This window comes from Poecilia reticulata, linkage group LG19 (genome assembly GCF_000633615.1).
Source record: "Poecilia reticulata strain Guanapo linkage group LG19, Guppy_female_1.0+MT, whole genome shotgun sequence".
NCBI classification, from domain to species: domain Eukaryota; kingdom Metazoa; phylum Chordata; class Actinopteri; order Cyprinodontiformes; family Poeciliidae; genus Poecilia; species Poecilia reticulata.
Window position 1 is genome coordinate 18,133,635 of NC_024349.1, and position 24,649 is coordinate 18,158,283.

Here is a 24,649-nt window from a genome sequence, read left to right on the forward strand (position 1 = left end):
TCTGGCTGATCGTCTGTCCCTCCACAATCCTCAGCCGTTTCCATTATTTTGATGTTGAGGTTCAATTTCTGCTCAACTTCTTTCCTCCATATTTATTTAAAGACGTTTGGGCCATATAGCTGCATGTTGAGTGTGATGGCCAAATCCATGGCCACACTCTGAAGTCGGCAACTCTTTTATGCACTTTTTTTTTTTCATTCAAACCCATCCTCTCAGGAAATTCCCTCCGTTGATAAATGTTGATCAACTAATAAATTAACATTTATTAGTTGATTTGGATACATTTGTTCTTTATGTTGGCGCGCACATTTAGTTAGCATGTGTATTTATATCAACTTAAGTTTAATTTGTTTGCTTGAGACTGACCTTTTGTTTGTGTTTTGCCGGTACTTACCTGCCTTGGAGTGGCCAGACGGGGGCCAGGGCTCAGCGGGCTTAAATGCTGATTGGACTACACCACTAGTTCCTGTTGGTAGGGGAAATTTGTAGTTTCTTTATTTAGATAAGTTTTGTATTTAAGTAAATATTAGTATTTAAACTATAACATTTTTGATTTTCATTTTGTGAGTCTTTAGTTAGTCAAACTTAGCTGTACTGTTATTTGTTTTTGTGTTTGTAATTGTATTCTGTTTAGTTACCCCTATTGTGTCTTAATTGGTCTGATCAGCCAGTATATAAACCCATCCATTCATCAATTTTCTTACACCCTTGTCCCTCAGTGGGGTTGGGAGGGTTGCTGGTGCCCATCTCCAGCTGGTGTACTGGGCGAGAGGCGGGGTCACCCTGGACAGGTCGCCAGTCTGTCGCAGGGCAACACAGAGGCACACAGGACACACAACCATGCACACACACACACTCTCACCTATAGGGGCAATTTGGAGAGGCCAATTAACCTGACAGTCATGTTTTTGGACTGTGGGAGGAAACCGGAGTACCCGGAGAAAACCCACACATGCACCGGGAGAACATGCAAACTCCATGCAGAGAGACCGGGGCCGGGAATTGAACCCAGAACCTTCTTGCTGCAAGGCAACAGCTCAACCAACTGCACCACTGTGCAGCCCTATATAAACCCCTGTGTGTCATTTCTTTGTTAGGTCAGTTATGTTTGTTTGTGCAGCCAGTTTGTTTACATTGTTGCCTGAGTTCAGTTTTATTTCTTTGACCTCCTTTATGAGCTTTTATATCCTAACTTAAATCAGACAAAACGTGGGCGGTGTGGTTCAGTCACGCCTGCATCCTGCTGGTCTAATCCATAACTAGACAGAGCGGTGCTGTCTCTTTTGACCTCTGCTTCGTCCTTGAAACCAGCAGCTCATTTATCCAAATAAAGTCACAGCTCAATGAAACATCAGCAAGACTGCAGAAAATCACCAACCATGATTGTTTCTGAGAAACAACAACTGCAGCAAATACAGTTTTCCAGCAAGAAATAAAACTGAAATCTAAACTAGCAGACAAGTGAAGCCATATATTTAGATGTCCTGTAAAAAAAGAAAAAAAAAAGGCAAATTTTGTTTCTGTGTCACTGAAATCAGATTAAACTTTCCCCCTTTTTTTGGTCTGTTAAACTAGATTTCTTCAAATTTGGAAGTTTGCATAATTTCTCTGTGTAATTTGGTAGAATTACATTTTAACCTGTATGACTTGGATCAAATGTTTTGGGTAATTTTCCACAAACTCCCACAGACAGCAGTTTGCTGATCTGATTGTGTGTCTGGTGTCGTTGACCATTTGAAGGCCAATTTATGCTCAAGCTTTAACTTCCAGGCCAACATCTTTATCTGCTGTTTTTACATTTCCACTTGATGTCACCTATTTTGTGAAGTGCACCAGTCCCTCTTGCAGCAAAAAACCAACACAGCTTCCCTGTTTTTCTTCAAACATAAAAATGGATAAAAATCTTCGTCTACTGAAAAAAGGAAAAGCTTAGTCTGAATTACTGTCACATAACGGAAAAGTTCATGTAAATATATAGCTTATGCGTTTGGGGGTTCCCCCTCCTCATGTTTAGCAGCCTGTCACTCAGAAACCGGGATCACGCAGCTTTCTAGAAACACGAGACGGGACAGATTCTGAGCCGCAGCAGCAGCAGCCCGTCTCTCTGCAGACTGCACCAAGTCGGACCAAGCCAACCTTTCAGCGGAGTCAGCACTACAGCAGATGCAGATGAGAGTCTCCTGGAGCTGCGATGCTTTCGTCAGCGACTCCGCTGCTCTATTTCAAAATAAATAAAGTTAAGGACAATTGGATTAGGACGTTAAGGCTGATTGACTCCATCAGCCAGCGCCGATGATCCTGGGTGAACTTGAGAGTCCAAGAGAGATGAACAATGGAGCTCATTGATTGATGAGGTTTTAAAAATAAACTCGGTGGAGTGACGAGTGAAGAACTGAGGTTGAACGTTCATCTCCACACATCGACAGTGAAGAACTCCAACATTTTTGAAATGCACTCCTTCTTTACATTTGTACTTTGGCCACCATTGAAAAGGCCACTGCAGAACTAATTTTTCCTCTGACCTTTTACTTTTATGTTCCCTTTTTTCTGCCTTATAGGTACACCTTGGTCACGTTACATTTATTTACAGGGATTTGGTCAACACCAAGAGCTGCACAGCTGTGAGGTGTAAGGAAAATTATACATACTTTTGAAATTTGTTTGACAATGAAAATCAGGTAATTTAGTTTAATTTCATCATAAAAACAGCATTTTAAAGTCTTTTTAATAACTTTAAAAAGGGTCATTGTTGAGTCTCAGCGGATGTTTATTTGTCAGATGCTCTAAAGCAGGGCTGTCAAACTCCAGTCCTCCAGGGCCGCTGTCCTGCAGGTTTTAGATGAGCCACAGGAACAAAAACACTGGAATGAAATGGCTTAATTACCTCCTTCTTGTGTAGATAAGTTCTCCAGAGCCTTGCTAATGACCTAATGTTTCTATTCAGGTGTGGTGCAGGTGAGGCACATCTAAAAGCTGCAGGACAGCGACCCTCCAGGACTGGAGTTGGACACCCGTGATCTAAAGGAAGTCCATATTTGGTCAAATAATAAGTCTTCCCAACTTGTTGCTGTAGTTGCACCACAATCAGTTTCTGATTTTCTTATCAGTGTCTTGTGACAACTCCAGTCTCAAGATTGGGCTCCACTCAGTTCAAGCGCGCGCACACACGCACACACACGCGCGCACACGCACACAGACTCTTGTCCATCAACCAGGTCAAACTGCCACAGACTGATAACTCTTTTAGGTCCGTACATCAAATGTTAGTTACATGTTTTCAGTAAAGATTAAAGTTTCCCTTGCAGCCCAAAGTTTAGTCAAAGTATTAGAGGAGCACGTCTTACTTTAGCAGCAGTAAGATTTTTCTGCTATGTTTCTACTAAAACTGAAGGGAATCTATCAAACTGTCCGAAAGAGGGTGAAATTAATTTACACTGATAAAAAATAATTAACTGGGGTAACTGATTATCTGAAATTTGCTGCTTTAAACTGTGGCACACCTCAAGGCCATATTTTTCTATATAAATATCTTTTCAGGGAGCAAAGCACAAATCCTTGCAGCTTTGCTGATGACACACCACTCTATATCGCTGTGTCTGTTGATGCACTTTTTAATTGTACTCTAAATATAAATGTTCTTCAACTCTGTCGGGACAAAACTAAAGTTTCAGAGAGAGAAACTCACAGAACACATTCGAGTTCTGACAATACTCGATTCGTCACATTTGAGAGCATTAGATAACGCATTAGATAGATGATCTCAACCCAGTGCAGAGGCTTTAGTTAAATGTGGAGCTGCTTGTTTATCCATCCATCCATTTTCTTGCACCCTTTTTCCCTCAGTGGGGTCGGGAGGGGTGCTGGTGCCCATCTCCAGCCAGCGTTTCGGGTGAGAGGCGGGGTACACCCTGGACAGGTCGCCAGTCTGTYGCAGGGCAACACAGAGACACACAGGACACACAACCATGCACACACACACTCATACCTAGGGGCAATTTGGAGAGGCCAATTAACCTGACAGTCATGTTTTTGGACTGTGGGAGGAAACTGGAGTACCTGGAGAAAACCCACGCATACACAGGGAGAACATGCAAACTCCATGCAGAAAGACCCCAGGCCGGGAATTGAACCCAGAACCTTCTTGCTGCAAGGCAACGGCTCTACCAACTGCGCCACTGTGCAGCCCTGCTGCTTGTTTAATGATTTGCTTTCTACTCTTTCTGACTGAAGTTACAGATACTTCAGAGTTCAGGAGAACAAGCACTAAGGAGTTCCAAGCTCATATTCACAGCGTTTGAAAAGTCTCAGATTTGGATATTGATGCATTAAGAATTGATCTTAAGGTGTTTTAACTGGTTATTGTCAGTCAAACGTATTTATCATTTACAAAGCTGAGATGGTTTGGAGATGGAGACATTTTAAGGGTATCTGAGATGGAGGAAAAGACCAGCCTGTCCAGGAAAGACTGATGGTGAAGGAGGACATGGAGATGATTGATGCAGCAATTAAAGCAACGAAGGACCAGGTGAGATGGAGGCAGGCGAGGAAGACTTTCACTGCACTCAGTGTCACTCCTAAATCAATAACTCAATCAAGATTTATTTTATCACTTTATTTGTTTTACGTATTTAATAATGAAACAGGTAGTGTAGTTATATATATTTGATTTGTACTGTATCCAAAATTATTTAGAGGTTTATCTTAGATATCTTTGTTTTTCTCATGTCCGTGTTTTTAGAATTTTAGTTTCTTCATCAGTTTTAATAAATTTATAGTTTCCTCACTACATAATTGCATTCCCTCAGTTTGTCATCAGTTTTGTTGTTTTAGTTCTTTGGTGTTTTCATGTCTCTATCTTCTTCTTTTATGGATTGTTTTGGCCCTGGTGGCCTTTATTTGAGAGAGATCAGACAGGAAAGTGAGAGAGGGAGGAAGACATGCGGCAAAGGTCAAAAGGCCGGGACTCGAACCCGTAACTGAGGCCTCTGTTCCACTGCCGTCTGTTTCTTTTCAACCTACAGTTATTTGAATGAAAAAAGCTCCATAAATAAGGTTTGATTGATTAATCTCATGCCAGCCCTTCGCTATCAGCCCTGAAGATCAGATCGCCATTATTGGCAGATCGACAACTGCACTTCCTGAGTCACATTTTCTAAATGTCTGTTAAAAATACTTCATGTCAAGGCAGTCAAATTATTTAGAGGTGACTTATGTAACTCCGCTGCCCGGCATCAGATAAAGCATGAAATCACTTGCAGTTGGACACCTTAGCAGGATGCTGTGGGTTATTGAGCATGAGAAGAAGAAGAAAAAATAATCAATTCCTGGCACTGAAAAGTTACCAAACAGCCAAGAACGATCCCCACACCGACAGCAGACTGTTACTGAGAGACCAAAGTGACAAAACGAGAAGGCGTTTTCAGCACGCAGCGAGGAATAAAGCGCTTCTACGACAGATTTGTGTTTCATTAATCACACATGATCCAGGCTGCTGCAAAGCTCTCCATCTGCACCGCAGCCAGCAGCACACAGAGAGAGAACCTCGCAGATTGGAGCGGCTCGCGGCGGACGGCCAGTCTTTGCAGGGAGATGCAGCAGGATCGTCAAATGCTAACGCTCGCCATCGCCTCTCAAGCTGCATCCCATCTCCAAACCCTTAAACGGCTCCTCTCCACTGCCAGAACGCTCGCCTCCTAAACACTCCTAACAGCACAATTAGGAAAATGTGTGTTCCTGAGCTGAAAATACATCGCGACCTGAAAGCTGGTAAGGTGGGGGGGTAAGCAACGTAAAGTTGAGAGAGAGGGATGAAAAAAGATTAACCGTGGACTGGTGGGAGGAAGTAAAGAGTGGGAGAGTGTAGGGAGGAATGAAAACAGACGTGGGAAGGAGAGAGAAAAAAAAACACAGCAATTCAAGACTTCTCTGGTCACTAATGCTGTTTCTCTGCAGAGAAGGATGGCTTAGCATCTCAATGGATCAATAACAACTAATGGAAACCCAAACATTGTTAGGGCCAACTGTGTTTGCTGCTGCAGCATTAAATCAGGCCATCAAAACATCTTTGCATCCTGCTTCTTTTTCATGACAAACACATTTCATCCTCGTCAAATTCACTGAACTTTATTCAGTGGACTAGGTTTCTACGTGACTCAACCTTAAATAAAAACATTTCCTCTGTGTCGCTTTGTAGTTTTTGTCTAATAAGTTGTATTAGACATTAACCAGTGAAGTGAAATTTGGTGGTTATTTGATCACATAAAATACTCTGGCCGTGTAGGTCGAGTAAATAACACTGATTATTCCTTTGTTAAAGTAAGTGGTTGGGTTGTCTTTAGCAGCAAATACACATTTATTTTGATGGATGGATGGATGGATGGATGGATGGATGGATGGATGGATGGATGGATGGATGGATGGATGGATGGATGGATGGATGGATGGATGGATGGATNGATGGATGGATGGATGGATGGATGGATGGATGGATGGATGGATGGATGGATGGATGGATGGATGGATGGATGGATGGATGGATGGATGGATGGATTACAGCGTAGAGCTTCTATGTTTCACTCATTAACTCAAACCCAAGATGGTGAGGCATAAGCCGAAAAGAAACTGAAACTGCACATAACTGTGGGAAGAAATCGTAGATGAGGGAGAACAATCATTCATAAATAGAAAACATTGAGGATTACAGAGAATCTTTCCAGTGGACTTCTCAGTAAATCCACCCAAAGATGCTCACAGAACTACAAACCATTGAAATAATCCGTCCTAGCCTCTCAGTTAGCATGTTTAATGTTATAGAGAAATAGAGACATCATGTCAGTAGAAAACCAACCAACACAAACACTTTTTATCAACAGTAAAAGCACAGTGGTGGAGGGCTGGTGATTTGGGATTGTTTTGGACCCACAGACAGACAGGAACCTGTCACTGAGTTGAGCATTAAATCCTCTACATATAAAAGTATTTTAGAGTCAAACCCAAGAACAGAGTCCAGCAAGCAAAACAGTAATGCTACGATGCAGAGCAGGAAAAAAAACAATACACAAGACTGGAAAACAAAACCGTATTTCTGGGTGTTTTCAGCAATAAAAAACAAAAAATCTCTAGTAAATAAATGATTCTCCAACAAAAATTACTGATATGTAAAGCCATTTTCTACCCCCATTAACCGGAGGCCAGGTTCAGACTGAGTCCTGGATGAGGGACAAATAAATGGCAACAAAAGAAGACAAAATGTTTCTGGCCGTCCTCCATGGTCCAGATCGGACCTTTGGTGTTCAACATTCGGTGAAAAGTCCTCAGATGCAGATCTCTACATTCGATTCATTTATTATGAGTAAAAAGCATCAAAATCCACATGTAGCTTAAATGCTGCTCGGTTTCCCAGTGATTCCCACAATTCACTTGGACAAAATTTTAAACCGCCAGAAATTCAAAATCACAATAACCTTCATCTCCATATGACTGAAGAGGAAAACAACAGACAGACATGTTTTTATTAGACAGACATCTAATAAATGATCGCCTGCTGAAATCACTGCCAACCTCTGTTAAAAACACAAAATGGTACCAAATATTTCTGGTCTAGATTCTACTGCAAATATCTCGCTACACTTGAAATAAAACAAATCTAACTTGGATGTAACTTTTCAGCAAGATATAGAAGTTTGTTTTAAGTCAATAATTCCTTAACATCAATGAAAAAGTACTTGTTCCACTGACAGATTATTTCACCTGTAAATGGTACTTGTAATTTATTTGCCATTTAATCTTGAAGGGGCTTTGCTTCACAGTCCTTCCTGATAGAGCACTTCTTTTAAACCAAAGTTTTTCACTCCACTCAACTTTCCATGCACACATGCAGGAATCTTTGAAGAGACAGATATTCTGCGGCTCCCCTTACTTGTGCGGTTTGTCATTGACTGTTTGCTGGACAGATGACAAGTCAGCAGTTTTCTGCCCATCACATCGTGGCCAAAATATTAAATTTCCAAGGTTTCCCCCAGAAAACCTGCTAGTCATTCACCCAGCCACCCGCCGTGTTTTTGAGTTTAAAAATGTTTAAAGTTGACAGGAAATTTTAAAATACCACTTGATAATTATGTGTTATTGAAAGATTGGGAGATTAATACCTGAACACCAACTATAAAGTCTTAAAAAATGCAAATATTTTAAAAAGACTTTCTTTAAAAAAAAAAAAAAGCAATGCTCAGCCTGGTGGCCCGCCAGGCTTAAAATACACTGAAGGGAAACCCTGACTTCTGCAACAAACATTTTTTTTTTTTATTGGCTGTAATCCAACAATCATCTAAAATAATATATCAGTCTGTGTGATATATGCATGAATCTATATGCTTCAGACACATAGAATCAGAATCAATGTTTTCTATGACATTCTGATTGATTCATGTTCACCTGTATTTGTATCCGGACTGACAACCTGCTGCTTTGTTTGGACCCTTTGATCTGTTTGTTTTAACAATACACTGATTGTTTTCTTGCTGTATTATTCACCATTTTATCAAGTCCCGTCTGTGAATGGCGCCAGAAGTCTGATTCCAGATCAGATCATTGTTGCGTTGCAGCACCGCGTTGCAACACTTTTCAGCTTGTCGTTTGATAGAAAATGCTTGTGAAAATCCTTATAGATCCTCCAAACATCCTTTAACTCATTTGTTTTGTGTGTGTGTGTGTGGGGGGGGGGACTTACATGCGTCTCCCCGTGTTATCTACAATCTCCTCACGTACGCTTTCACCTTAGATCAGGCGATCCACGCAGCGCCAACTTTGTCTGCCAAGGACAAAACTTGAGTGGGGCTCTGCACAAGATGCGTCACAGACACGGCTGTTTGCGCGGTGTGTATGCGAGTGTGTGTGCGCATATATGACCTTTTTAACGGGCCAGTTCTGTGTTCTGCAGGTCCGGTTCGGTGTTTCAGTGATGCAGCGCGACGACAATCACCCAGTTAACAGACGATAACATAAAAAAAAAAAAATCCCCATCTGGGTGCCGTGTGGCTGCGGCTAAGGGACGCTGTACTCACCAGATCCCGCTGCTGCGTGTCTCTGGAGCCTCAGCATCAGCAGCGGCTACCCGGCGCCACAGATGATGAGATGCTGTTGCATCGCGCTCTGCTGCAGGCTGCACGCTGTCGGTACCACTGCGGTCCACATTTATCCGCTCCCAGTCACGGTGTGTGTATGCGTGTGTGTGTGAGTGTGTGTCACACCGGGTGTTTGGGTGTGTGTTTGCAGGGCAGAGGGAATGGGGTGTGTGTGGGGGGGGGGGTTAGGGTCCGCTTCCTGTCAAGTGTAAACAGACTTGATGCAGTGAAGCAGACAGATCATCGGCAGCATTTTGCTGTCAGAAAACTCCACCATACTCCGCTGCTCTGATCGCAGCCTCTTCCTCCTCCTCTTCCTCCTCCTCTTCCTCCTCCTCCTCCGTCGGGTTGGGCATGCCCAGTTCCTCCCTCTTCATATGAGCTGAAAAAAATAAGATGTAATAATTGTTTGGACACTGTTGGACCTGCATCTTTGTTAGGTTTGTTGTGGTATCTTCTCTTTTATTTTTTTTCTCGGTCTTTATAATAGGCAGAGGCGGTCCAAGATTTTCTAAGGTCCAGAGCAGAATTTAATTTACTTTTATACAGTATTCTCCCTTTTTTTAATATCTGCTTTGAACTCTGTATCATCAGTACATGTTTTATAGCTTGCAGCTATAGACGCACAAATCAAGTGTGGTGTAGTAATAACAACAACAACAACAACAATAATAATAATAATAATAATAATAATAATAATAATAATAATAATAATAATAATAATGATAATGATAATAATAATAATAATAATAATAATAATAATAATAATAATAATAATAATAATAATAATAATAATAATAATAATACATTTACAATGATCACAAGGTTGAGGAAAGTGCTTTAGATTGGGTGACATAAGATAAAACAGAACAAAACACAAGACACAGCAGAATAAAATAAAAAGATAATAATAATAATAAAATGCTAGTATGAGTAATAGCATGTTCGTCCTGATGCCAAAAGAGCTCTGATCCACCAGGGGGTGAACTGCACTTACTGGACCCTGATGATGTGTTCTTCAAATCGGTGGCTAAGTGAGAACCATTATTAGCTTTGGGCCAGCACATAGAAACCTGAAATATTGGCGTTAGGAGAGACTGAATGCAGAACCACTGGTTACACGCGTAATGCTGAAAATAACAGCTTTTTATGTCCTCAGCAGGAGCCTTTTCCTCTCTCCCACAGACACTCAGACTGGTGGATAATTTAAAGTTTATATCGTCTTTACTCTGCTTTTAAACCACACACTGCTATGAAACGGTCTGATAACAGCGGTGTACCAGTCTGATTTCTCTGTTTGTTGATGACATTCTGGACTTTGTGTGCAACAGCACCACTCCCTACATCGCAGAAACAGACTGAGCAATCTTCTCAACTGACAGAAATAAAACAGGCAGCAAGATTTTACACCAACAACAGGGAAGGAAAAGATCAGGGAAAAACAAGTTCTGAGTAAAAAAGGTTCAGAGCTGCAGTTGAAACACCGTAAGTGTACTTAACCCGTTTAATTCCACCGGCAACAATTGTTGCCAGACATTTATGGAACCTCTAAAAATAATTGTTTTGACTTTTAGCAACTAATTTAAGTTTTTCAATCAAATAATAGAGTGTCTACTCAAAGCAGTATCAATTTCATGCATCGAGTGTGAAAGGTCACATGACCAGACCTCTTAACTTCCTGTCTGTGACGCTGGAGGTAAATGTCTGTCACAAACCTGAAGAAGAGGAAGTCAGTAAAATATTTAAATAAACAAATATAAATAAAATATTTTGTACATATGTTCTTTCAAGTATCTTCTACTGATATATAAGGAAAATTCATTCATCTTTCAATCATAAGAAGAGTGAATGTAAGTGTGGCAACAATTGTTGCCGCTAGCGTAATACATAGACAGCAGCAGTATATATGTGTCCATTGGTTTACTGCTTATTCTATATGTCTTGCTGTTCAAAACAGCTTAAAAATATCAGCTGTTTTAGATCTTCTAGACCTGAAGGAACCTCAAAATGATGTCTTCTACATCCCACAGTTGAAATCCTCTCCTATTTCACCTCCCCCTCCCCAAAAGCCGACCCTTTACACAAAATGTGACCTGTGCACTGAATTATGACTACAAGAAGACGCCACGCCTGAAACTAGGGCAAAGGTCTTGTGCCTGGTCTGGTGGGACAGGGGGAATGTCCTCTCAGATGCAGATTTGTTCATACTAACATTTTCACCTGATTTTGCCTCATTGCTGAGATAACTAAATGAGGTCAAAGGTCGCTTGGCACTTTGAGACAATGACATCTGCAGGATGTGGCATTGAATCTTTATGTTTCTAAGATATTTCTGAACACTCTTGTAACCATTCTTTGTTATAATAGGTTATGCATTCATGATTTTTCCTATTTTTTATATGTATAAATAGGCCATATTTGTGTAATTTAGACTATGCTGTTTCCCACCAGCAACAATTGTTGCCAAGTATAAAAACTGTATTTTCACTAACATAACCAACATAAAATGTAATATATCATAAATATCATGTGTTAGGGAGGTCCAAGGATTGAAATCTATGCACTTATTTTGCAGGAAAAAAATTGTAATTAAAAAGGGTTAATAACTAGATTTGACCTATTTGCTTTTCTTTACACGGTACATCAAAAAAAAAGAAATTAAGTGAACTGACCCGGAAGACATGAGAAAGTAAGGATAAAATCGATTTACTGTGGTCAAAACTGCATAACTATTTAACAAAAGAACCAAGTTGTCCAAGTTTTGTCCACAAAGTCAATAAAGCTCTTCTGTTGCCCTCAGCTGGTATGAGAAACTGTGCTAAACACCGACGACCATTCCTGCTTCTGCTAGTATAATAGAAAACTCATTACAAATTCAGATGTTGTCCAGCAGAGGGCAGTGTCATTTAGCATTTCATACAGCCATTAAATCTCATAAAACGGTGTAAAGAAGAAGCCTTAGTATCTATCTATCTATCTTGGATCAATATTTGAACTCCTTTCTTCTTGGTGTTACTAATGTGCATTTAAAAAAGAAGTGAAGATAACAAATAAATGTTCTTCAAGTTTCAGCACATTATTTATGGAAACCTTAACTGAATGTGAACTAGTTCAGTTGGGGCAGTGAAGATCTTAAGTGATGAACTATGAACAATATTTCATTAGGTTCTCTTAACATCAGCAGTTATTGTTCTTGTCTGAGTCGGTGGATAGTCACATGTATGTTAGGGGGGCAAATCTGCCTATTAAATTTTTATTAAATAAATTTTTCTTGCAAACAGATTTTTTTAATCAGTTTTAAAACATGACTTTTGAATGCAATTTAAAAGACTATAAAAAAAGGGAGTTTATCGGACATAAAATATGTCCCTTGGGCTTGTTTTAATAATTAAACACTGAAATTGTTTCAAGTAAAATAAATTTATGTTTGCTTAGCTAGGATTAAATAAGGTGGGCTGCACAGTGGCGCAGTTGGTAGAGCTGTTGCCTTGCAGCAAGAAGGTTCCGGGTTCAATTCCCGGCCTGGGGTCTTTCTGCATGGAGTTTGCATGTTTTCTCTGTGCATGCATGGGTTTTTTCCGGGTACTCCGGTTTCCTCCCACAATCCAAAAACATGACTGTTGGGTTAATTGGTCTGTCTAAATTGCCCCTAGGTGTGWGTGTGTGCATGGTTGTGTGTCCTGTGTGTCTCTGTGTTGCCCTGTGACAGACTGGCGACCTGTCCAGGGTGAACCCCGCCTCTCGCCCGGAACGTTAGCTAGAGATGGGCAACAGCAACCCTCCCGACCCACTGAGGGAAAAAGGGTGAAAGAAAATGGATGGATGGATTAAATAAGAGCAATCATAAATTAGTGAATATAAATAGATTTGATTTGACTTCTGATTTCAAATTATGTTTCTATCTCTTAGTGTTTGGGATTTTATTTTCAGTACAACTTCACTTGTGTGAACTGATATACATTTATCTCTATTTTATTAACATTTCAGGACTCCAAACTGTAAAAACAAGTGCCATTTGTTACAGTACAGAAACTAAAAAACAATTTTTAAAAAACTGCTTTGGAACTTGAAAAATTAAACAGATTTCAAATTAGGAACATGTGGACAATTAAATTAAAATACACAATAAATATATAAAAATGTTTCCAAGGAAAATCTGTATTTAAAGCTGATTTTTTATTTTATCTGCTCTTCAAAACAAAATAAACAAAAAACATAACCAAATACAGAAGATCAGGAAAGTTGGTATTAATCTCTTGAAATGAGTGTAACAGTTTGCTGCTATGTCAGATAAATATTGACCCATCTTGATGTGTAACAGTTCACTGGGTTGACCTCTGGCTCGGCGATATTTGGCGCCCCCACCTGGTCCACTTCAGAACTCTCGGGTATATTCATCACAGAGTAATTTAACAGGCGTTTCAAATGGGGTAACAATTTGACAAAAAAAACACAAACCTGCTCATCTCATCAATGTTTTAACCTTTATAATTTGATATTTTTTAATCACAGAGTTTAAGTTCTGCTCTTCCAAGTGAAATTGACGATAGTGACCCAGTGATCCACTTTATTGCACGTCATGTGATCCGATCCGCCGGTGGGATCCTGCAAACATCTTTCGCTTCATCTTCGTACACGTTTAAGAAACTGTATCAAATTTGTGTTTCGTAAGTAATTTTTGTGAAACTATCGGAATTTATTTTCAAAAATGTGTTATAATAAAAGACAGAAGGCATTAAAACTTTTACCAGCCCAGAAATAAAAGCTGTGCCCATAGAAACACTAGATGGACAGTCAAATAAAAATACAATGAAAAACAATCTTTAGCTAAAACCCTCGTGAACACACATATGTTTCTTCAGATCTCCATGTCGTGAAAATCCTTTACTACAAACTCTGCAGACAAACGGTTTTTCCCCGAGATGGAGCCTCATGTGACTGTTAAGATTATATTTTTTGTTAAACCGGATTTTACAGACGTCACAACCAAACGGACGCTCTTCGGTGTGAAGTCTCATATGCTGCTTCAACTGCATTTCCTCCATGAAACATTTACCGCAGTCGCTGCAACTAAATGGTGCAGTGTGAGACTCCATGTGATTTTTGAGATAGTTTTGCTTTGAAAATCCTTTACTGCAAACACCACAAATAAACTGCTTCTCTCCTGTGTGAACACTCATGTGCCTCTTTAGATTTCCTTGTCGCGAAAATTCTTTACTGCAAACCCTACAGATGAACGGCTTCTCACCCGTGTGAACAGTCATGTGGCTTTTTAGGTGAATTTGCTGTGAAAATCCTTTACTGCAAACACTACAAACAAAAGGTCTCTCTGCGGTGTGGATCCTCATGTGCTTTTTAAGATTTCCATTCCTTTTAAATCTTGACCCGCAAACATCACAAGAAAATGGATTTTCTTGGGAATGGACCTCCAAGTGACTCCTCAGACTTGTCTTTGCGTGAAACCTTCTGCCGCAATCATCACAGGCAAATGGTTTCTCTCCAGTGTGGAGTCTCATGTGTGTCTGAAGACAACGTTTTTCTTTAAAGCCTTTACCACAAAAATCGCAGCTATGTTCTCTTATTCCAGTGTGAATCATCATGTGCAGCTTAACATAAGGCTTGTGCCTGAATCTTTTGCCACAAATATTGCAACCAAACGGTTTCTCTCCTATGTGCGCACTAATCTGAGAGGCACGTTTGGAACGCAGTTTCGGTCTTTTAGCTCTTTTATTCACCATCACCTTACTTTGCTGTGAAGAGCGTAATACAGCTGCTGCTTTTCTGCCTGATTCAGGTCCTCTACAGTTCTGTCCTCCAGTTTTTGTCTTCCTTTCGTCTTCAGTTTCAATCTGATGAAGCTCTGATAACTGAGGTTTCTCTTCATTCTCACTCTTCACAGTAAGTTGCTCTTCCTTCTGATGAACCCATAGTTCCTTATCTTCCTCCTTAGTGTGGGGGGGCTGTTGGTCTTGCAGGTCCAAAGCGGGGTTCCAGTCATGGGGAACTTCTTTCTTGATCACCAACATCTGATGGACTAGAAACAATTAAATGCACAGGTATTAATAAATGCTTTTAAACAGATAATTTACACAAAAAGAAAATGCATCCCTTTTTTAATTCCAATTTATTTCTACAGTAGCACTTTCCAATAAATGTAATCTCAAAGCTCAGTAATGAATTCATTACAATCCAATCATGTAAGTAGTCGTTAACCACTTAACTGTCACCCTCAAAATGCTTACATGGTCTGGATCTGAGGAGCCCTGGTCTAGGAGAACCTGGCTCAAAATGTGATTGATAGGACAGGAAAGAGATATACAAAACAGGAAAATCTAAAACATTAGATTTAATGGTAAAGGTAAACTTTCTGGTAAAATTTACAGTCAATTGAGCTAAATATAGGTAATGTAGCAGTAATACAATCTATGTGTCGAAAAGGAGCCTACACAGCGACAGTGGTAGCTCTGTTGAGTGCCATCATACTACTGTTTAAAGGAGAAAAAAACTGGTTCAGATTCAAACAATTCACCAAAATTCACCAATTCTGCCAAAAATATTAGAACACGTCACCGAAATAAAATGGTGCTGTCCCCCACCTGTTACCAAATTCTACTATTTAAGGGAAATTTATGTTTATTATTTATCTATACCGACTGAGAAATAAATAAGAACTTCACCAAAGGTTTGTCAGCATTTTTAAACACTTAATTACTCACGTCGTGAGACAACTTTATTACGAATTTTAACAACGTCATACTGGACAAAAATAGTCCAGTATGAGCTACCTGGTCCAAATGAAGCTGCCTGTAGGAGCATTCAGTCATCTTGAAATGCTACATAGCAGCAGGATTCCCTTGGTGAGAGTGGATATTCCAACAGTTGAACATTTAAGGTGTATTCTGGGACAACTCATCAAAACAACTTCAAAAAGATGGAAAAATGTTTCATTCTCAAATATATAATGTTCTTAGTACTGAGTAATGCTAATGGATTCTATTTTTTTGGTTCTAGTGTCAGTTTAATTTAGTAGATGTCAGTTTAGGGAAAGCCTCCAGGTTATGATGGAAAAACACATTTATCACTCGAGAACTCTTTCTTCAGACCGCGACCCAATTTAATTATTTTTCAATCCAAACAAACCAATGTGTGTCACTTACTGAGATCTTTGCCGTCTTGCGTTTCCTCCTCCAGTTCTGATGTGGATGTTGCAGGTACGGGTGGCTCTAAACTGAACCCTCCAGGTTCATCTGCTTCAACCTTCATCATCTCAGTCATCCTCACTGGACCTGGGATTCTCCTTTCCACAATCCTTGTTTACAACTTCCACATGTTCTAGTAGAACAAGGTTTCAGCCCAGATCTTCTGTTTGTCTGCTCCTGAAACTGCCGCCAGACATAATAACTCGGCACCCACCCTCGGTACCTTTAGTACCTAAAGTGCACTAACAGTAAACAGTAGCAGAGTCTGATACCGTGGTCAGTAGTTCGGGGTCCACTCTGTTACTGTCCCCAGCTTCTCGGTCCTCAGCTGGACAAGGTTAGAGGACGATGTGGTCCTTCCCGCACAGTCTCACAAACTCGGAGGGGATTCGTGTTGTTACAATAAAAAAAATTTTAAAGCTTCAACGTCTAAATCACTGATAAAGTTTATGCTGTTAGCTGCGGAGTCTATGGTGTGCATTCACTTTGCTGGTGAGAGCTAATTACATTCTCTACTGCAAACCAAGCTATAAAATAACCACAGTGGTTCAAAACAAACACAAAGAAGGGGTTTCCTCACCAAAACTATTAAACCTAGAGCCTGACATAAATTAAACACTTGTCTTATTCAGAGTTTAAGACGTTTTTCTGTGAAGACTTAACCAGTTAAGCTAGCATTGCTACATCCGGTCACTTCCATAACTTTGACCAATGAATGACGAGTAAAGCTGTAATTCGAAAAACCACTTCCTCTTTTAACCACTCGGACTTCAGAATAAGACGTGTGAATAAGTCAACTACGTATGTAACGACACATTTATTGTCTTTTTATTTTCCATTTCACCGTTTTAATTAAATCAAATACTTTACACATATTGTTCTGGCAGGAAATACATTTTAAAAATAGCATAGCCTCATCCAAAATTAAAATTTCTTTAAACATGAGGCTAATGTCGTTGTTTAGAATATGTATTAAAATCTAATTATTATCCATCTGTGGATCACATGTACACATTACTCAGTAAAATGTATAAAATTGAAGATGTAAATAATCTCGGTCATTCAAATACCTGGTGAATGACCTAGATTATAAATAAAAACAAAACAGTCATTTTTGTTCATCTCTCATTACTGCAATTTATTATCACCAGAAAAGAAAAAATAACATCAGCCACTGTACTCTAAGTTTTAATTTATTACTAACAAACCAAAATGGATATTAGAATCTAATCATAACAGGAACAAAAATAACTAACAAATATCAGACATATCATCCAATGTTACACTACTTATCCTAATGAATGAGAAAAAATGTGCTGCAATAATAAATAAGCATTCAGTTGTGAAACACAGATTGTATTTTGGAGCTTGTTAGTCTAAGCATAATATTTGTAATAACTGTACAGTATTATTTTTTGTATGTTGTAAATTTGTCCTTCCAATTCAGTCCGGTATTCTTATTTTCCTGTCTGTATATTTTCACCTAGTGTGAATATGTGTGCTTCCATTTACTTCTAAATGAAAACGTTTAAAGCAGTGATCGGTCCATCGTGAACGTTTCGACTCTTAGAGCCCTCTCTTAAGAGCCATTCATTGAAAGGGGCGGGGCTAAAAGCGCAGCGAGCACACCATATGAGAGGCAGAAATAGAGTGAAAGAGAGAGAGTCGTCTCTTGATTTTCCCTTTTGCTGCTTGGCTCTCACTCTCAGTGGCTCCGCTAAACGTTGTCGCTCTGCTCACAGCAGAACTTTGTTTTGTTCCGCATGTTAGGATAGCAATTAACATCAAGATGATCCATATCCTGATGCCTCTATGAATGGATTAGGCTGCCTAAAATATTTTGAAATTTGAACTGAAGCTGATCCGAGCAGAAGAAAATGTTTAAAAAAAAAAAAAAAACTACTGTGGGAATTTATTTGATGATGTAGAAGCATAATGTGCTAAGGACATGTACAAATACACAAAGCAATTATTTCATAAGTTATATCACTTGACACTTTTTCTTCGTTTTAAATGGATCGACCATCGTAATCATTACTTGCAGCCCTCATGAACACTCATGTGTCTCTTCAGATTTCCATGTTGCGAAAATCCTTTACTGCAAACATCACAAACAAACGGTTTCTCTCCTGAATGAACCCTCGTGTGATTCTGAAGTTGACCCTTTTGATTAAATCTGCTCTTACAGATGTCACAGCCATACGGTCTCTCCTCAGTGTGGACTCTTGCATGTCGCTCTAACTGGATTTCGTTCACAAAACGCTTACTGCATTCATTGCAGCTAAACGGTGCGGTGTGAACCTCCATGTGGCTTCTAAGATAATTCTGCTTTGAAAATCCTTTACCACAAATGTTACAAATGAACTGTTTTTCTCCAGTGTGAACACTCATGTGTCTCTTTAAGGTCCCTTGCTGTGAAAATCCTTTACTGCAGATATCACAAATAAACTGCTTTTCTCCTGTGTGAACATGCATGTGTCTCTTTAGATTCTCCTGCAGTGAAAATCCCTTACTGCAAACACTGCAAACAAATGGCGTCTCTCCTGTGTGAACACGCATGTGATTCTTTAAATGGATTTGTTGTGAAAATCCTTTACTGCAAATGCTACAAATGAACGCTTTCTCCCCTGTATGAACACTCATGTGCCTCCTCAGATCTCCGTGTCTATAAAATCCTTTACTACAAAAGCTACAAATAAACGGTTTCTCCCCTGTGTGAACATGCATGTGGCTCTTTAGATTTTGCCGTAATGAAAACCCTTTACTGCAGACACCACAGATAAATGGCTTTTCTCCGGTATGAGAAGACATGTGTCTCTTTAGGTTCTCCTGTAATGCAAATCCTTTACTGCAAACACTACAAACAAATGGTTTCTCTCCTGTGTGAAGACACATGTGAGTCCTCAGACTTTTCTGTAGTGAAAATCCTTTCCCACAAATACTACAGAAAAAGGTTTTCTCTGCAGTGTGGATCATCGTGTGCTTCTTCAGCGTCTCCTTCCTTTTAAATCTTGTACTACAAACATCACAGGAAAAAGGTTTTTCTTCCGAATGGACCTTCATGTGAGTTTTAAGATTTGTTTTTGCGTGGAACCTTCTACCACAGTCGTCACATGCAAATGGCCTCTCTCCGGTATGAAGTCTCATATGTATCTGAAGGCAGTGCTTTTCTTTAAATCCTTTACCACAAAGATCACAGCAATATTCTCTCTTTCCGGTGTGAATCATCATGTGTAATCGAATATGAGTCTTATTTTTGAATCGTTTGCCACAAACATTGCAACCAAATGGCCTTTCTCCTGCATAGACTCTAATCTGAGCAGTGAGTTTGGAGCACAGTTTAGACCTTTTACCTCTTTTGTGAACCTTCGTCTTACTTTGTTGAAAAGAACAAAACAAATTTAAGTTTCTGTCTGGTTCTGGTCCTCTTCTGTTCTCCCCACGAGGTTCTGTTTCCATCTGCGCAGTTGTGCTGCTTGTTGAAGATTCAGCCTCTTTACCGCCTTCAGTTTTGATGTGTTGAAGCTCAGATACCTGAGGTTTCTCCTCATCTTCAATCTTCACAATGAGCTGCTCTTCCTCCTGACTGATCCACCGTTCCTCCTCTTCCTCTTTTATGAATGAAGGCTCTTGGTCCTGTTGGTTCAAACTGGAGCTCCAATCATGGGTAACCTCTTCTTTAATTACCAGCATCTGATAGTCTGAACAATAAAACAAACATACAAGGACATTAATCGTTCTGTGATGATCATAACAAATAATAATAATAATAATAATAATATAAACATCATAAAGGTTTTAACAAAATTTTTCAGTCTAAGAAACCAAAAAATATTTTGTAGAAATAATGGCAGATGTGTATATAAATGTTTTGTTTTTTTTTAGATTTTTTCATAAAAACAGCTTAAAATATCAATGTTATAACCACATAAGCAGAAAAGAAACATATCTAGACAAAGAAAAAAATCCTTAATGTGGTGGAGCATTTGAGTTTCTTTGTTGTAGCTTCTAGGCATTAAGGAGAAGAATCTGACCAAGAGCTGTTATGTACATATGCATGGACAAAATTGTTGGTCCCTCGGACTCAAGCATGTCTCGAATGATCTAGTGCACCCATTTCAGGTTATTGATAATACTTCAGAGTGTGTTCAATGTGAACCTGATAAGGACACATATGGTCCTAAAATGTAAGTCCACATTCACTTTGTACAGTGAAAGCAAGATGTAGATAAGTAACCTTGCTAAAAAAAAATTTTTTTTAAAAAAAAGCTCACTTTTAGAGCTTGGCTGTAATTCAATTTTGCCACTTGAATCCGATGGTTTGATATAAAATTATAGTTTGCTCAAATATACAGAATTTACTGAGATCTTTGCCGTATTCTCTCGTGGATGCTGCAGGTTCGGGGGGCTCCAAACTGAGCCCTCCGGGGTCGTCTGTCTCAACCTTCATCTCAGACATCCTCACTTCAGGTTTCAGTCACATAACCTTGATCTTCTGTATTACTACTGCCTGAAATAGAAAACAGACTCAAATCAGTATTTGATCAGATAAAGGATCAAAGCTGAAGCGACAGTCTCATACCTTAAATTCTGGGTTCACTCTGTTCCCAGTCTCTCGGACCTCAGCTGGACAAGGATTAGAGGAAGTGTCCATAGATGGTGTAGTCCTCCTTATAGTCTTATCGAATCGACTTGTAGCTGTAAATCGTGAACTTTAAAAGCTTGTACTTCAGAAACGCTTATTTGATTTCTGCTGTTAGCTGCTTTAGCTCCACGGTGGGTTACAGTCCATTCACTTTGCTAATACAGGATAATTGCACTCCGTCCACCAAAATCCAGTTAGAAATAATCAGAGCAGTTCAAAACAAACAGGCAGAAGCCATATCATCACGAATGTATTCAAGCTAACAGTATAAAACATCAATTGCACAAACTTTAAGACGTTTTTGTTTTAAGACAAGGCTTGTCAAGCTAGCACTGCTATATCCGGTTACTTCCGCCTCTGACCAATCAATGACGAGTCAAGAGCCGATTTGATATACTACTTCCTTTTTGCACTAATTTATTTTCAGAATAAAATAACAATGGAGATGACCATCGTTAAACGTGTGGATAAAATCTTATTCCATTTTTATTTCGATTACCAGATCCGTCTTTTTATCATAACACACCACAACTTTAAATTCTTAAACATCTTTAGAAAATACTCAAGACACTTTCAATGACCAACAATTAAAGAATCCAATTCGGTTCAAACAGCTTTGAAAAATGTTTATTAGATAAGTTTTAACATATTTCACATCAGTACTCTGTATATGTCGTTTAGTACAACATGTAACAAAAAAATAGTATTTGGTGAACACCCTTTACTTCGAGGTCACTTTAGTTCAGCTATGTGGAATCATGTTTCATACAGCATTCTAATGACAGCTCCACATACCCAATCTGAGTCTGTGGAAAAACACAATGTTCTCTGAACAGGTAGAACAATTAAAAAAAAAAGCTCTGGAGCACAACTGCTAATTTCTAACTATGTTTTTTACATATCAAAATAAATTTAAGAGCGACCGACCAAAATAATAGTGAAAAATGTGACCAGAAAGAAATATTTTAGGAAAGAAAGTGAAATAAATGGCACCAAAACACTTGCAGCCTTTACTTAAAACATAAAATAATAATAATAATTTAAAAAATTACTGAAAATCAAAACCAGGAAGGTTGACTAATTTGGCGATGAGTAAACCAGACATGAACAAGCTTCAAAGTTGTAGTGAGAAGAGACAATTTGAATGATCATATTAATAAAAGAAATTAGGCACATTTTAGTTACAATCAATACATTTTAATTTCTAATCTACCCAATTAACAAACAAAAAGGTACTTTACGCATCCAGTTCCAATGGCATTAACAAACTCAAGATAAATTTTCAAATTAAAATCCTAGAGGCAGTTTTGTAAGTATGTAAACTGACAATTCAGAATACTTCTGCTGAGACTGATAATTTTTTTTAGATGAACAAAACTGTCATTTTTGTCCTGCTTGTACCTTATTTTGACGTTTTAGACTGAATAAAATTTGATCAAAACTTCTGCCAGTATCTGAAAAAAAAGTTTAAGTGGAAATGAGCTGGGGAAACACTGTTCTTAGGGATGACAACTAAAATGACCAAAAGTTATTTACATTATTTACGATCCATTAGAAAATAAAAACTTTGTAAATTAATCTCAATAATCAATGGAACATAAATGGCTCAACACCATGCTTACGAAAAGCACTAATCCATTTCCTGTTGTCAAATGCCTCCTTGAGCTTTTAAAATGTACATAAACTTCCAGGAAACTTTTTTTTTTTTTGTCTGTACTAATCACACGCGAAACAAATGTTAACATTTTTGAGTTTGTTTTCAGAATTTAAAACATTCGTTTATTGTAAAGCTGAAATCCTACAGCTCCTAATACTGTCTGTTAACTTATTTACAGAAGGAATGCTGAGAAAGTCTTCTGCTTCAGTGGAAGATGAACCCTGACACACACAAACCTAAAGCGGACCTGGAACCGGAAACTCAGTCGCTGTGTGATAATTTACTTCAGCATCACACAAATGTTTCATTAGCGCAAGCAATTAAATGTCCAACTCTAAGGGGAAAAAAATGGAGGGAGGCAGGGAACAACTGCACACATTCAAAGATGGCTTTATCAACATATATCTGATGGTTGTGTGGCAGGATGTCCAGCAAGGTATTTTCCAGATATGTTCAGGAAAAGAATAAACGTAATGACAGTTAAACATGGTGGTGGTAGTGTGATGCCTGGAAGACTTGGCATAACTAACAGAGCCATGAAATCTGCTCTTTACCAGAAACCCTAAACGGCAACGACTGGCCAAATCATGACCTTAAGTTCAAACACGTTTGAGTTATGGACATGAGCAATGATCCAGAGAAAAAAAGAATAGCAAATAAAACTCTGAAGAGCTAAGAGAAAAAAAAGGGGTTGAATGAACCTAATTAAAGCATGAACTCAAATCATTAAAGCTTTGAATAGCCAATTTGACATTGAAAATGTGAAATAATGTAATGTAATTGAACACTTACCAGCCGCCCCAGAAAGCAGAGACCGTAGACTGATTGGAAAAATACTGACAGTTTAGATTACGATCAAATCAATCACTCCTTGTAGCCCCTGTGAACCTCCATGTGTTTCTTCAGATTTCCAAGTCGGGAAAACGCTTTACTGCAAACAGTGCACACAAACGGTTTCTCACCTGAATGCACTCTCATGTGATTTTCGAGCTGACACTTTTGATAAAATCTGGTTTTGCAGACGTCGCACCCAAACGGCCTCTCCTCTGAGTGGACCCTGACATGTCGCTCTAACTGGATTTCATTTACAAAACACTTGCTGCAGTCCCCGCAGCTAAACGGAGCGGTGTGAACCTCCATGTGGTTCTTGAGGTGATGTTTCAGAGCAAACCCTTTGCTACAAACGTTACACATGAACCGTTTCTCTCCTGTGTGAACATGCATGTGTCTCTTCAAAGTTTCTTGTCGCGAGAATCTTTTCCTACAAACGCTACACACAAAGGGTTTCTCCGCCGTGTGAATCCTCATGTGCTTTTTTATATTCTCCTTTCGTTTGAATCTGGTGCCACAAACGTCGCAAGAAAACGGCTGTTCTACTGAGTGGACTTTCAGGTGCGTTTTAAGTTTTGCTTTTTCGTGAAACCTTCGACCACAATTATCGCATGCAAATGGTTTCTCTCCTGTATGGAGTCTTATATGTGTCCGAAGAGAACTCTTTTCTTTAAACCCTTTCCCACAAAAATCACAGATATGCTCTATATTGCCATTGTGCGTCATTAGGTGTAATTTAATGGAAGTCAAATGTTTTAATCTTTTGCCACAAATTTTGCAACTAAACGGCTTCTCTCCTGCATGGACTCCAATCTGAGCCATAAGTGTTGAATTCAGTTTAGATACTTTACCTCTTTTGGGAACCAACATCTTACTTTGTTGAGTGGAACCTGTTGGATCAGGGTTGTTGTCAAGTTCTGGTTCTCTACTGTCCTCTCCATTAGGCTCTGTTTTCGTCTTAGATGAGTTGCTGCTTGAAGCCTCTAATAACTGAGATTCCTCTTTATTTTCACTCTGCAGCTCTCCATCCTCATCGATCCACAGTTTGTTCACTTCCTCCTTCATACCTGGGGTCTCTGTGTCCTCTTGGTCCAAACTGGGGTTCCAGTCATGGGGAACCTCTTCTTTAATCACAACAATCTGCTGGACTTTGGACACAGAAACACATATAAACATCAAGAGTCATCTATACATATAT

At 39.1% G+C, this 24,649-nt stretch overlaps 3 protein-coding genes and 1 pseudogene across 6 annotated transcripts in view; all 4 read right to left on the reverse strand.

The window, feature by feature from the left end:
* The window catches only part of LOC103481754 (PH and SEC7 domain-containing protein 1-like), an 80,157-nt gene extending 70,729 nt beyond the window's left edge, over positions 1–9,428 (reverse strand). For all 3 annotated transcript variants that reach the window (XM_017310850.1, XM_008437482.2, XM_008437479.2), the window contains exon 1: positions 9,060–9,428. The gene's annotated coding sequence lies outside the window, so the exon portion shown is untranslated. The remainder of the gene's footprint in view (positions 1–9,059) is intronic.
* A 3,856-nt stretch (positions 9,429–13,284) lies between these two features.
* Positions 13,285–17,017, reverse strand: LOC103481756 (gastrula zinc finger protein XlCGF57.1-like). 2 transcript variants are annotated; one of them, XM_008437486.1, is made up of 3 exons: positions 16,591–17,017; positions 16,277–16,501; positions 13,285–15,153 (listed from the first exon to the last, which is right to left on the reverse strand). In XM_008437486.1, the coding sequence occupies exons 2-3, from the start codon at positions 16,392–16,394 to the stop codon at positions 13,943–13,945; spliced, it is 1,329 nt and encodes a 442-aa protein (XP_008435708.1). In that variant the 5' UTR covers positions 16,395–16,501; positions 16,591–17,017; the 3' UTR covers positions 13,285–13,942. The 2 variants fall into 2 exon arrangements, with proteins under 2 accessions (XP_008435708.1, XP_008435707.1); XM_008437485.1 differs by having other exon boundaries at positions 16,277–17,017.
* Positions 17,018–18,663: 1,646 nt separating this feature from the next.
* LOC103481757 (gastrula zinc finger protein XlCGF57.1-like) lies at positions 18,664–21,467 on the reverse strand (annotated as a pseudogene).
* Positions 21,468–21,574: 107 nt separating this feature from the next.
* Positions 21,575–24,649, reverse strand: part of LOC103481758 (oocyte zinc finger protein XlCOF6.1-like) — a 6,490-nt gene continuing 3,415 nt past the window's right edge. The window contains exon 3 of the mRNA XM_008437491.2: positions 21,575–24,599. Coding sequence (XP_008435713.1) covers positions 23,485–24,599 — 1,115 coding nt within the window. The 3' untranslated portion in view covers positions 21,575–23,484. The remainder of the gene's footprint in view (positions 24,600–24,649) is intronic.

Coding starts and splice junctions, on each gene's coding strand:
- LOC103481756 (XM_008437486.1), bottom strand. CDS start 16,394: ATGACTGAGATGATGAAGGTTGAAGCAGATGAACCTGGAGGGTTCAGT. Junction 15,154..16,276: donor GCAAGACGGCAAAGATCTCA/GTAAGTGACACA, acceptor AATTGTTTCTAG/TCCATCAGATGTTGGTGATC.